General features: G+C 42.9%; 1 protein-coding gene across 1 annotated transcript in view; it reads right to left on the bottom strand.

Moving 5' to 3' along the window:
- acss3 (acyl-CoA synthetase short chain family member 3) overlaps positions 1-6,627 on the bottom strand; it is a 69,505-nt gene extending 62,878 nt beyond the window's left edge. The window contains exon 1 of the mRNA XM_080191156.1: positions 5,911-6,627. Coding sequence (XP_080047282.1) covers positions 5,911-6,305 — 395 coding nt within the window. The 5' untranslated portion in view covers positions 6,306-6,627. The remainder of the gene's footprint in view (positions 1-5,910) is intronic.
- Between the last annotated feature and the right edge of the window lie 7,026 nt (positions 6,628-13,653).

Below are 13,653 nucleotides of genomic sequence, written 5' to 3'. Positions count from 1 at the left end.
AGACAACACTGTATTAAGAATCACTCGGTGTGGCTCAGGAGCCCCACTCCGGCATAGAAGTCTCTGCCACAGAGGAAGACAAATGGTTGAGAAGATGCACAACAGGCCTGTTTTCTTCCCTGGGCCCTCTTCCTGGCCACTGTGCTTTTCATTTCTGCTCACCTCTTCCAATAACCTTCCAAACAGTCAATCTCCAGAGGGCACAGCCATAGGCAACCGACTTCCAATTATCAGTGTCAATGCCCATCACATTCATATCTCACTTGCAGGTGTCCTTGCAGCAGATATGCATGCCTTGGACAATTCGCCAAGGTCTTTAGGTATTGTAACAAAAGAAATGTATTTATACCATGGTTCCTGTGAAGGAAATTTTTTAAACTTCAGTTCTAATTATGGTGCTGCTTTGTCTGCTCCAGGAAGACCACCTGCTGAGGATGCAGAAGTATAATTGATCCTAGATATTCGGGTGTTTGTTTTAATCTGACTTAATGCAGTTTTGTTTACTTTTTGGGTTGAACCCTGGGATTTCAAAGTAGGGTTTAATTAGATTGATTGACAACAGCACACCATGTACTAACGGGAGGGTTTAAATTTGCAGAGGAAGAAAGCAAGCAGTTTCTGTTTTGGATTTGCAAGAAGTAGCAGCTTTTCTCTCTCTCTCTGGAGACTGAAGTCCAGAACTTTCTGGAAAATAGGTATCTCCCTCCAGAGATGTTAAAAGGCTTGAGGACTGGCAACCCACGTAAGCCTGTGTGTTTTGCAAACTGATTCTGAAGAGGAGTTTAAGGCTATGAGGGATATTGCTTAAATTGGAACAAGTAGAAATAGGCAAGCAGTTAAAAATTATATCTTGCCATGTTAAGTATTTCAATTGGTAAAAGTTACACTAATTATTTTTGTTATAGTTAAACTATATTGTTAAATAAAGCTTGTTTTAATAAAAGCTTCCTAGTGGATCAATAGAATCACACCTGGAGTGAAACACTTTCTGATCACACTAATGCCAGAATCAAAAATCGTTGGGGTTTAGTTTAATTTCATAATATGCCTTGGAGCTTCTGATTTTGCCCCTAACTGTATACAACCATCATCAATCACAATATGAATTTGTCCAAACTAGTGCAGACATCATTAGCTTAGCAATGCATATCTGCTGATGGATTTAGCACGCTCCAAGACCTCTGAGTTGGTAATCTTGTCTTGCCAAGAGATACTGAATATACTTCTGAGACCACGAAGGCTGGAACTATTCAGCCTTTTCTCTTGGTGAACCTGTGTTGTCCAGGTCTCACCACTGTAGAGGAATGTGCTGAAGACCCAGGCTTGATAGGCTTGCAGTTTGGTGTTCTCAGCCGAAGTGTTGTTCTACATACTTGGACATAATAAATCCCGATTTTTCAATGTGCTTGTGTATTTCAGATCAAGTGACATGATTGCTGGTGATTACGGAGCCTAGGTACATGAAACTATCAACAGCTTCCAGCATCACATTGTCAGTGCAGATATAGTGGTATGGTAATATCCTGGACTAAGGTGATTGTCTTCCTGATGCCCATGTTTAATCCAAACATGCATAAGATGAGAGACTATTGCCATTGAAGGTGTTCCTCAGCATGGATTACTAGTGCTGCATCGCCACCATAGAACAAATTTTTGATGAGGACTTGGTGCACCTTTGTCTTGCATCTCAGTTCTGGTGTATGAGTAGGCACTCTGTGTGAATGGCCTGAAGGTATATGACAGCAGCAAAACATGTCAAAGAATGTCAGTGCCAGAACACAACCCTACATAACCCCACTGTTGATCTCAAAGAATTCCAATGTTGTCTCATCATTTCTGACCTTGACCATCATGTCGCCAAAAGAGGAAATCACACTAACCAGCTTCAAAGGCAGTCCATTTTCTCCCACAGCATTAATGGACCTTGTTTGCTCACATGGTCAAATGCCTTGGTGAGTTCAATAGCGGCAATACGCAAAGACTCCCTTGTAAATGGTATTTCTCTTGCAGCTGCTGAACTGAGGAGATCATGTCAACTGTAGATCTTCCAATTCTGAAACCACACTGGGATTTGCGGTAAGTGTGTTCCACCAGGATCTGCAGTCTAACAAGGGCAACAAGGCAAATACTTTTCCCATGAATCCCAGCAGGGGGATGCCTAAGTAATTGTTGCAGTCACTCTGGTTCCTCTTGTTCTTGTACAAGGTGGCAATCTTTGCAACAGGCATACCCTGGGACACTGCCCCCTTCCTCTAGCAGAGACAGAGAAGTTTGTGCAGATGCTGCAGGAATGCCAATTTCCTGTCTTTGGTGAGCTGAGGCAGTACAGCTTCAGTACCTGGAGCTTTACTCATGGTAACCAAGTCAATAACCTTTGATGAGCTCCTCCACTGTGGATTCAGTGGCCAATCCAACCACAACAGGCAGATTTTCTAAGGCATCCAGAGCTTCCTCGATAACAGCTTTCTCCTGAGATTACAACTTAAGGTTGTGCTCCACCCATCTCTCCAACTATTTATTGCAATCAATGATAACCTCCCCTGCCTTTACGTTCAATTGGTGCTGTTTTCATTGCTAATGAACCTGTTGCCTTTTAGATCCCTGCACACATGTCCCTAGTTCACATTCTCTGTGTCAAAGGACATTGCAATATTCTGCAAAGTTGAAACCAGTAGTCATTGGCACCACCCAGCAGTCCATTGGAAGGGACTTTGAGTAGCTGTTAGTGTGTTCAGAGTCTGCAAGCCCGGATCTCTCCTGTAATTAATGAGAACGTGTGCTTGCCTTCAATGACAGGTGCCATCACAATGACAGCCTTGCACCAGTCATAGAAACATATAAAACAGAAGCAGGAGTAGGCCATTCAGCCCGTCAAGCCCGCCCCACCATTTATTTAGATGACTGATCAACAAATTCAATATCCTGATCCCTACTTCCCCCCATATCCTTTGATCCCTTTAGCTCCACGAGCTACATCTAATTTCTTCTGGAAATCATACAATGTTTTGGCCTTAACTGCTTTCTGTAGTAGTTAATTCCAGATTCACCACTCTGAGTGAAGAACTTTTTCCTCACCTCAGTCCTAAAAGGTTTACCCCTTATCTTCAAACTATGATCCCTAATTCTAGACTCCCCCACCATTGGGGGCATTCTTTCTGAATTCATCCTTCTAATCCTGTTAGAATTTTATCAGTTTCTATGAGATCCCCAGATCCCCTCTCACTCTTCTAAACACCAATGAATACAATACTGACCAACTTAGTCTCTCCTCATATGACAGACCTTGCCACTGCAGGAATCAGCCTGCTAAATCTTTGCTGCACTCCCTCTATAGCAAGGATATCCTTCCTCAGATAAGGATACCAAAACTGCACACAGCACTCCAAGTGTGGCCTCAACAACACCCTATACAATTGCAGTGAAACATCCCCATCCCTATACTCAAATCCTCTTGCTATGAAGGCCATCATACCACTTGCCTTTTTTACTGCCTGCTATACCTACTCACTTTCAGCGACTGATGCACGTGGACACCAAGGTCTCACTGTGTATTTACTTCCCTGAATTTATACCCATTCAAATAATAATCTGCCTTCCTATTGTTGCTACCGAAGTGGATTATCTCACATTTAGCCCTATTGTACTGCATCTGCCATACATATGCCCAAACACTCAGCCTGTCCAAATCATATTGAAGCATCTCTGCATCCTCCTTATAGTTCACCCTCCACCTAGCTTTGTATTCTTTATAAATTTGGAGATAATACATTTAGTTCCCTCTTCCAAATCATGAATAAATGTGAACAGTTGGGGGTCCGAGCACAGATCCCTACAGAACCCCACTACTCACTGCCTGTTAATTGGAAAAAGACTCACTTATGCCAACTCTTTGCTTCCTATCTGCTAAGCAGCACGTTTCCATATTTGTTTCCCATACATCAAGAGTGCGGGATTGTAGATAGTGGCTGGAATTCTCTGGCCGTTCATGCCAGTGGGATTCTCAGGTCCCGCTGGGCATCAAATTCTCTGTCCTTGTTTGCAAGGCATGAACAGCTGAAGAATTCTGGCCAATGTCTCGGCTCCATTTTGCTTCTGCACTCTGTGGAAATGTCATAGATCACTCGTTCAACTGAATTGAGGAAATGTAGATTGTCATTTGGATAAGCAATATGGCTGGTGTTGACACAAGGATGGCAAGGGTGTAACTTTGTGCTCTGAATTTGGACATTGTGGCCCAGAGGAGACAGCAGGCTGGGAGGGGGTGGCAGGTGTGTTGTATTCAGGATATGCAGAAATTTGGCTAACACAGACATCTTGTCAAATTTACTGACAGGATTTTTTTTTAAGGAAGAGGGCCTTAAAAACAGCTGCACAGCATGGCTGATGGGCTGCTCGTCAGGCAGGAAGGCCTACATTGGGAGGCCATAATCGGTAATAAGCCAACAGAATGGGAATAGGTCTCCTCAATTTAATTGATTTCCACTGACTGCAAAACTGGGGGTGCCTCAGCGCCAGACCCTCTGGAAAAGAACAACATCATTCACAGAATTTTCCACATTACTCCACTCATGTGCAGGCTCAATTTCAATGGAGTAGTGGCAGCGACTGATAACAGTTTCTCTGTCATTACCACCGCAATATCTGGGCCAAATGCATCATACTCATCCCTCTGAGCTCATGGCTTAACTTCAGAGACAAATATACACAAGTGACAGAATCTAACAGACAACTGGACAGTCAATTCTGGGCAACACGGTGGCACAGTGGTTAACATTGCTACCTCACAGCGCCAGGGACCCGGATTCGATTACCGGCTTGGGTCACTGGGCAGAGCCTACATCTTCTCCTCAAGTGCACGAGTTTCCTCTGGGCATTCCGGTTTCCCCCAGAGTCCGAAAGATGTGCTAGTTAGGTGCATTAGCCATACTAAATTCTCCCTCAGTGTGCCTGAACAGGCGCCAGAGTGTTGTGACTGGAGGATTTTCACAGTAACTTCATTGCAGTGTTAATGTAAGCCTACATGTGACACTATTAAATAAACTAAACTGTACACATTGAAAACCACCAGAAGAAAAATGAGAAACCTTTTTTTAAAAAAAAAGACTCATTACCACATGGGATGTATTGACAAAAGCACTGGTGAAAACAGGATGAGTAACAGCTTTAAAAAGTGGTAAAATGTTGGGTGACACAGTGGCACAGTGCTAGGGATCCGGATTCAATTCCAGCCTTGGGTCACCGTCTGTCTGGAGTCTGCACGTTCTCCCTGTGTCTGCGTGGGTTTCCTCTGGGTGCCCTGGTTTCCTCCCACACTCCAAAGATGTGTAGGTTAGGTTGATTGGCCATGTTAAATTGCCCCTTAATGTCAGGAGGATTTGTAGGGTAGATAAGTAGGCTTACGGGGATAGGGCCTGGGTGGGATTGTGATTGGTGCAGACACAATGGGCTGAATGGCCTCCTTCTGCAGTGTAGGGATTCTACGATTTTGGAAAAAGTAAAATGCAAAGGAATGTGGGAAAGCAGCTGACTGGATCACCCCTCCAGTCAAAGGTGCAACAAAAGTCCTTGTTATTTAACAAGCTTGCCCCCCACTTTCTTCCCCCAGGAAATTTTCACTGGTGGATGAAGTGGATGGTGGTAAAATAATTTTTAAAAGTTCAACATGATATGGAGAATGATAGGCACAGTCTGTAGTTTTAATTTCTATACTGACACTACAGGTGACTCCCTGCCATCTGAACCACTCCTTGGGTTAAAATTAATTCAGGTTAATTTAGTGATGTCCAAGTTATTTTTTTATGAATCCAAGTTATTAAAGCGCTACAGGTTACCCGGGTGGAGGGTGGTAATTATCACTAACCAAGTAGCTAAGGAAGCACAGGCTTTTTAAAGTTTAGAGTCAGAACCTACCAGCGCACAGAAGGTGGGTTAGAAAAGTCCAGAGTCTTTTGCCATGGCTTGAACCACGAGATATCTTGAGCGCACTGACTCCAGAATTCTTCTGGTTCCTGGATGGATTTGCGAAATGCTGTCTCGTAACTTGCCCGCAGATCCAGTGCCGGGCAGCTGGCAGAGCGGTGTAACCCTCGCTGCCAGGGGAGCTGGCCAGGCGCAAGCGAGCGGAGCCAGGCGGTCCTGTAGCCGCTGCAAGAGCGCTGGAAGGCGGGCTTGGCTCTGAACCTCTCCGCGATTCCTCCTCCCGCAGCCAGCTCGCCGCTCCCAGAGAGTGCAATCTTTCCCTGCTCTGCATCCCACCACAGTCTCGCCAAATGCAACCGGCTCGCCCTCAGGCATTTTAATCGCATCTTTTACCCAAACTTTCGCCCGCACTTCGCAAACTTCACCCAAAATTCAGAGAGTGCTGATGTCACCTTCTCTGCATGGAGAGACACTCCCAGCGGCAACGGAAGGAAGCGGACACCAGTTATCCCCTGCCAGTTACATTTTATCCATAGAAAGTTGGGTCTTGCGGCAAAGAGACCCTTCAGCCCATCGTTTTCGTACCAGCCATCAAGCAGCTAAGGCAAAATACTGCGGAATCTGAAAACAAAAACAGGAAATGCTGGAAAATCTCAGCAGGTCCGACAGCATCTATGGAGAGCCAACGGGTGAAATTTTCCAGCCACACTCACCCCATGGTTGGATAATCCTACCCGAGATCAATGGACCTTTGCATGGTCTGTGTCCCAGCCTCTACCATTCCCGTGGTGGGCAGAACTGGAAAATCACCCACCCCCCATGCATTTCTGTGGCTGGTCCAGTTCAGTTTCTGGTTAATGATGATGGTGACCCCCGCCCACTCCATACAGAGGTGATTAGACGCTCTCCTGTTTGATGTGGTTATTGTCTTTTGCACTTGTACTTGCCACTTCTCAGCCCCAGCCTCCATGATGTCCATATCTTGCTGCGTGCACGATGTGGAGATGCCAACATTGGACTGGGGTGGGCACAGTAATTTGTTTCACAACACCAGGTTAAAGTCCAACAGGTTTATTTGGAGTCACGAGCTTTCGGAGCTCACTTGGTGAAGAAGAAGAGCTCCGAAAGCTTGTGATTCCAAATAAACCTGTTGGATTTTAACCTGGTGTTGTGAGACTTCTAGCTGCATGCAGGCATGGATTACTTCATTATCTGAGGAGTTGTGAACTAAACACTCTACAACGTCTGACCTGATGTTGGAGGGAAGCTCATTGATGAAGAATTTAAGATGACTGAGCCTAGGACACAATCCTGAGGGAACTCCTGCAGTAATGTCCTTGGGCTGAGATGATTGGCATCCAACCAAAACAACCACCTTCCTTTTTGTTAGGCATGACTCAAACCAAGGGAGAGTTTTCCTCCTAATTCACATTGAACTCAATTTTGCTGGGTCCTTTAGTTTCACGTGAGGTCAATACTACCTCGATGTGAGGGGCAGTAGCTCTCACCTCACCTCTGGAATTTGGGTCTTTTTCCAAGATTGTAATGAGGTCTGGAGCTGAATGATCCTGGCAGCATGTAACAGATGGAGCTCAGCAATTCCACAACCCACAGATTGGATAAAGTTCTACAATTCTGCTGTGGATATCTGCCATAGCTCTTACATATTTTAGGACGATGATGTTTTAGGAACATGATGTAATCACATGACATTTAATTGTTGGCAATAATCATCATTTGAGAAGTTGTTTCAATGGACTTAAATCCTAATGGGTTTCTTTCCAAATCTGTCAAAAGGTTGCAAAGAAATATAGAGCACAATTAAACCTATCATATTTATCATTTTACCAAATTAATATATTTTTAAATTCATTTATTAGTATCACAAGTAGGCTTACATTAACACTGTAATGAAGCTACTGTGGAAATCCCCCAGTCGCTGCACTCCGGCTCCTGTTCAGGTACACTGAGAAGAAATTTAGCACAGCCAATGAACCTAACCAGCACATCTTTTGATCTGTGGGAGGAAACTGGAGCACCCACAGGAAACCCACACAGACACAGGGAGAACATGCAGACTCTGCACAGACGCTGACTCAAGTCAGGGATTGAGCCGGGTCTCTGGTGCTGTGAGGCAGCAGTGCTAATGACTGTGCCACTGTGCCACCCACTTTTCTCATTCTTTTAACAGTTTGGCCATAAGAAGAATACATTAAAATTGTGAGGTGTTATTTGTCCTGTCAGGCACCTCTCTAGTTATACTTCAAACCACCCAAAAATTGGAGTGTCATTATGATGCATTACAGCCCTGAATTGATTAGGACATATTGAACTTCATAAGGGAGATGTGTTTTTCAAATACGAGCAGAAATACTTGAAAGGGCAGATAGGAAAATGCAAAAAGCTGAACTTTAATCAGCTGTAGTTGTAGAAACAATGAAGGCTGATTGTTACACCCCTTCAGCTATCCGAAACCTGCTGATCTATGTCTCAGAATGTGGAAATGGTCTGAGTTCAAAGAAAACTTGGAGGCAAAAGGCATGTTGTTTGTTCCCTTTTAGGAACACATAGTTACAGGGAAAGAAAGCAAGCTGCAAACCTGATTGATGTGTACTAGTGCTGGTGGTCAGAGTGTGTGTGTGACACAGGAGTGAGAATGAGCAGTCAGTCAACCTTGCAAAAAGCTTGCAGACAAAAGGTCTCTCCCTCTTTCTTTCTCTGGATGGAAGAAATGGGGAGACCATGCAGACGCTATGACAACGGATGAATGAACACCGCTGGACAATCACCAGGCAAGAGTGTTCTCTTTCTGTCGGGGAACACTTCAGCAGTCATGGGCATTCGGCCTCTGATCTTCGGGTAAGCGTTCTCCAAGGCGGCCTTCACGATACACGACAGCACAGAGTCGCTGAGCAGAGACTGATAGCCAAGTTCCACACACGTGAGGACGGCCTCAGCTGGGATCTTGGGTTCATGTCACACAATCTGTAACCCCCATGATTTGCCTGGGCTTGCAAAATCTCACTAACTGTCCTGGCTGGAGACAATACAAATCTCTCTCAGTTGTGCTTAACCATCTCTGCACTCACACTGTCTGTACCTTTAAGACTTGATTACCTGTAAAAGCTCACATTCCAACCACTATTTTGTAAACTGAGCTTGTGTCTTTATATACTCTGTTTGTGAACAGAACTCCCACTCACCTGACGAAGGAGCAGCGCTCCAAAAGCTAGTGGCTTTTGCTACCAAATAAACCTGTTGGACTTTAACCTGGTGTTGTGAGACTTCTTACTGTGTTTACCCAAGTCCAATGCTGGCATCTCCACATCATGGAAGAAAGCTCAGCAGCAACCACCATTGATAGGAAATAGAACAACTCTTCAGCCACTCTGCAGAATCTACTGGACTGGATGTTACAGCCTCACTCGAGCAAGACTGGAAATTTCCACCTGAGGTCAATAGACATTTCCATTGTCCACCCCTTGCCTGTTCCTATTCTGTGGTGGGCAAGGTGGTAGAATTCCAGCCACTGTCTCCAAACCAACTGCTAACCTGCCAAAGTCTACTCAAATCACCCAACTTAATGACTGCAATGTACCACCATCTATGCTCACACCGAAGCCAAAGACTTGTGTGTGAGCGTATATTTTTCTTCCTTTTATCTGGACTTTCAACTTCTTATCTGATCAATGTGTGAATATGCGTGTTATGTTCTTTATTACTTTCTCAGGGTTTTTTAGTAACTAATAAACTTACTCTTTCTTTGACTCAAGAAATCCCTGTTAAATTGGCTTCTTCTAAAAAGTAAATGCATTTGGATTAGGAAAAGGTATCCATAGGGGAAGGAATTTCTTTTAAATCAATCGTGTTATGATCAGCTGATGGGGACAGGGGGAAGGGGGCATTGAATCGCAAAAGGAAGTCAGCTTATACCACCTCAACCATGGACATAACTAAATTGGGGTACCATTCAGGAAGTTAACAAATTAGTGGACCCCACCTCGGAATCTGTCGTAACACCCACATTATACCACTAGTACAACTGTCCATTCCATTTTAATTACACTGAACTCATAATGACCCCAGATTCAGACCCACTTGCACATTGTTTCTGAAGCAGTTAGTTTGTGTGCAACTAAGTCTAGGACAAGACCTTCTCAGTAGGATTCAGCTTCACAATCTCTGCGTGATAGGGATTAATTATTTTGCCATCTGTTGCCTCTTGTCCCAGAAACCCAAGCACACTGCCTATAAATTTCAAGCTACCAAATACGTTCTGTCTCTCTCAATCACTCCCCCAAACTTTAACAAACACATTTTTTTCTTTCTCAAGCCCTCAATCCCCCTGGCTTGGCTATCTTCCAAATTCTACCTAAACAGGCTGTACAGCTGAGGAATTCCAGACTCTACAACAGCCCTAATCAAATATTTTTTCCATAACAATTATTTCTTAAGCGTTCCATAACTGATCTTGCCTTTAAGTCAGACAGCATTCATAATAATTTTCAGCCTTTGATTAAAATGTGGATCTACTTTTATTCCTGCCTTTTCCTTTCAGATTCTGCAGCAATTGCCTCACCTTCCTTGAAAATACAGTAGGTTGTCTCTAACATTCAGAGGCCTAAGTAATTCGCACCCCCCCCACCGTCCCCCCCCCCCCCCCCCCCCCCACCACTGCAACCCCCCAAATCATCTTGCTTTTTCTCACAAAACTCTTGGGGGGAAAACTCTCTTTTGTATATTCTCCTAACGCGGTAACTTTGTCTTCAACAATTATTAATCTCTCTTCCAGAAAATCTAACACACTGATTTTGCTTTCTTGGCCCGATAAAACACCAAATTTCCATCACACTTCTTCAAACCCATTAGTTTGTCTCCAGGATCCTGTGATAAGCTAAACTCTTTCACAGGCTCAAGTACCTTGTTTGATCTCCTTCCTAAGCCCTGTTGTCTCCCCTTGGATGCTTGCACACACTGATTGCCTCTCCCCTGAGCCCAAAGCATTCGCAACATCAATATTAACTCCTTCAAGTTTCTTCCCACATTGCTCTTTCCTCTTTGAAACAGAGAAGGCTAAGGGGGGGGGAACCTGATTGAGGTGTCTAAGATTATGAGGGGTATGGACAAAGTGGGTAGGGAACAGCTGTTCTCAATCACAAGGGACCATAGTTTTAGGGTAAGGGGCAAGAGATTCAGAAGGGATTTGAGAAAAGGCTGTTCCATTCAGAGGGTAATGAGAATCTGGAATGCACTGCCTGGGAAGGTAGTGAAAGCCTGAAACCTTGCAACTTTTCAAAAATATTTGAGCACTTGAAATATCATAACATTTAAAGACATGGGACAAGTGTTGGAAAATGAGATTAGCATGACTTTAGTGGTAGTTATTGTTGGTGCAGACTTGATGAGCATAAGGCCTTTTCTGCGCTGTATGATTCTGTGACTCTATACCTATGCTGATCTTATTCCAGTACTTACATACCTTCTCTCCTCTCTCTGGCAAATCTCCCTTCTCAGACACTTCTGACATGCTGGCGCTTAAGGAGATGAATCATTCTTTGTAAACTCCCACCCAATACATTAGCAGTCACTATTGGAAATGCACTGTACACTCCAGAAATCCTACAAGAGAAATGTCAGCAATTGTTGTTTGAATAAAACTGAAAATATTTATTTTTGGTACAAACATTTCAATTATGAAATAAAAGCCATTGCAAATTAATTTTTAAATACATTTGAAACAAAGTAGAGTTTCAACATTGGAGATAATTTTGTTAGTTTACTGATTATTCCTCTCTAATATATACTGCTATTGATTTTACCATTAAACCAGTAAAACCTAATTCTATTGATGATGTGAAAATCATCACATTAAAAATGCATTTTTCCACAAGTGTTATGTGAAAGACAAAATTAATTATGTATATATACAGGTACCTTGTCCCTTCCTTAACTCTTTCGTGTTAATATCTGTTCAACTAGTTTCAAGTTTATAATATTTGCTTGGTAGACTGACATTTCAAAGCATTCAAAATGGTAACTCTGACTTACCTGCATACTCCTCTGTGCTCCCAGCATCAGATACCAGATTAGATGAAACACCTTGGAATGTCTAAACCTTCCCTACTTCTGTCCAACAGTCATGTTATATCTCTTATCAAGATACATTGGGAATAATGGATAGGAGGGAGTAAATACAAAGCAGTCAGGGGTTTTCAAAGGAATGACGTAGTTGGCTTTATGAACAAACAAATGATGATGGACAGGAACCTGTCCCATATAATGGCAATGCCTTAGGTCTCACAATCTATCCACTCTGCACTTTATCTGACAACCATTTAGATCTGGAATACGTCCTGAGCCATTAAAGTCTTCAAGGCATCCATTTCTGGTCTTTTTTTAATTAAATCGTGTATAGCCATTGAGCTTGCATTAGAGATCAAATGATTGCAAGATCTTTACTCCTGCTTTATTGAAGCCACAAGCATACGTATAGGCCATTCATTTGCTCAGACCCATCTTGCTATTCAATTTGATTATGGATTATATGAGAATCCTACGAAAGTTATGTATGGGATACGATGTAGAAATTTAATTTGCACTATCCTTTTTTTAATGTCTATAAATATTTTTGTTTGGCTATGGCAGCTGCACAGCACTGAAAGTGTTATGTGGCACATAGAGCACTATGTCATGCATGTATTAATGCAAATCAGTGGGGACCTGTTTTATCAAGACTGCATCATATGTCATAGTACTGTGGGAATCATTAATGTTCCCTGGGAGGTTACTCAGAACAGTAAACAGGAACTGCTTGGCAGTTTAATCTGCTTCTTCTTGTATAATAAATGTGAGGCCTTATCATTACTAAATCTTCTGATTTTTGAGGGTTTTCTTTGGCTTTAATTCGGATCAAAAATCAGATAAAACCAATTTACCGTAAAACAAAATAATCGCTCATTATCAAAAACTTCAATCTTAGTTGCATTTAATCAGAAAAATAAATCTGAGAGATGCGAACATTTTCCAATATCTTGTTCTTCTCAGAGAATCAATTATGAGGTGGAGATGCCGGCATTTGATTTGGGTGGACACAGTAAGAAAAGTCATAACGCCAGGTTAAAGTCCAACAGATTTATTTGAAATCACTAGCTTTCAGAGCACTGCTCCTTCGTCAGATGAATGGTATTGATATTGACCTGATGTTGTGAGACTTCTTATTGTGCCTATCTGTAATTACTTTAATCAGGCAATTGAGGTTGGCCTGTTTGAATATGAACTCCCTGATTAAGGGCCAAATTGATGGTCCAATCAGGAAGCCCCAGCTTGTACTTAGACAGGTGTGTCAGTTCTTTTGGCACTCCGGACATAGACTGCATACTGAGAGCACTCTGTATAGCGTTGTTGGATCTTGTAAATAAATGAATGTTGGTGAAGGGATATCCACCTCCGGGCACTTGTGTCTTTGCTGTATGTGCCATGTTAGTGAACTAACCTCCCCTCACCTGATGAAAGAGCAGTGCCCCAAAAGCTTGTGATTCCAAATAAATCTGTTGGACTTTAACCTGGTGTTGTGACTCTTCTTTCTGTGCCAAAATCAGTTATGGAGAGGTATCTAAAAGATGTTGAACAATAATGCTTCCAATTGTTTCTATGTGAAATATAATGCTTAGTGCACTCTCCCAAAGGGACATTATTTGGCCATGTGATGTGTCGCTAATCGGTAAGCATTTATTC

The sequence above is a fragment of the Carcharhinus amblyrhynchos genome, chromosome 6, assembly GCF_965287045.1.
Source record: "Carcharhinus amblyrhynchos chromosome 6, sCarAmb.v2.hapA, whole genome shotgun sequence".
Classification (NCBI taxonomy): domain Eukaryota; kingdom Metazoa; phylum Chordata; class Chondrichthyes; order Carcharhiniformes; family Carcharhinidae; genus Carcharhinus; species Carcharhinus amblyrhynchos.
This window is presented reverse-complemented; position numbering and strand designations above follow the sequence as displayed.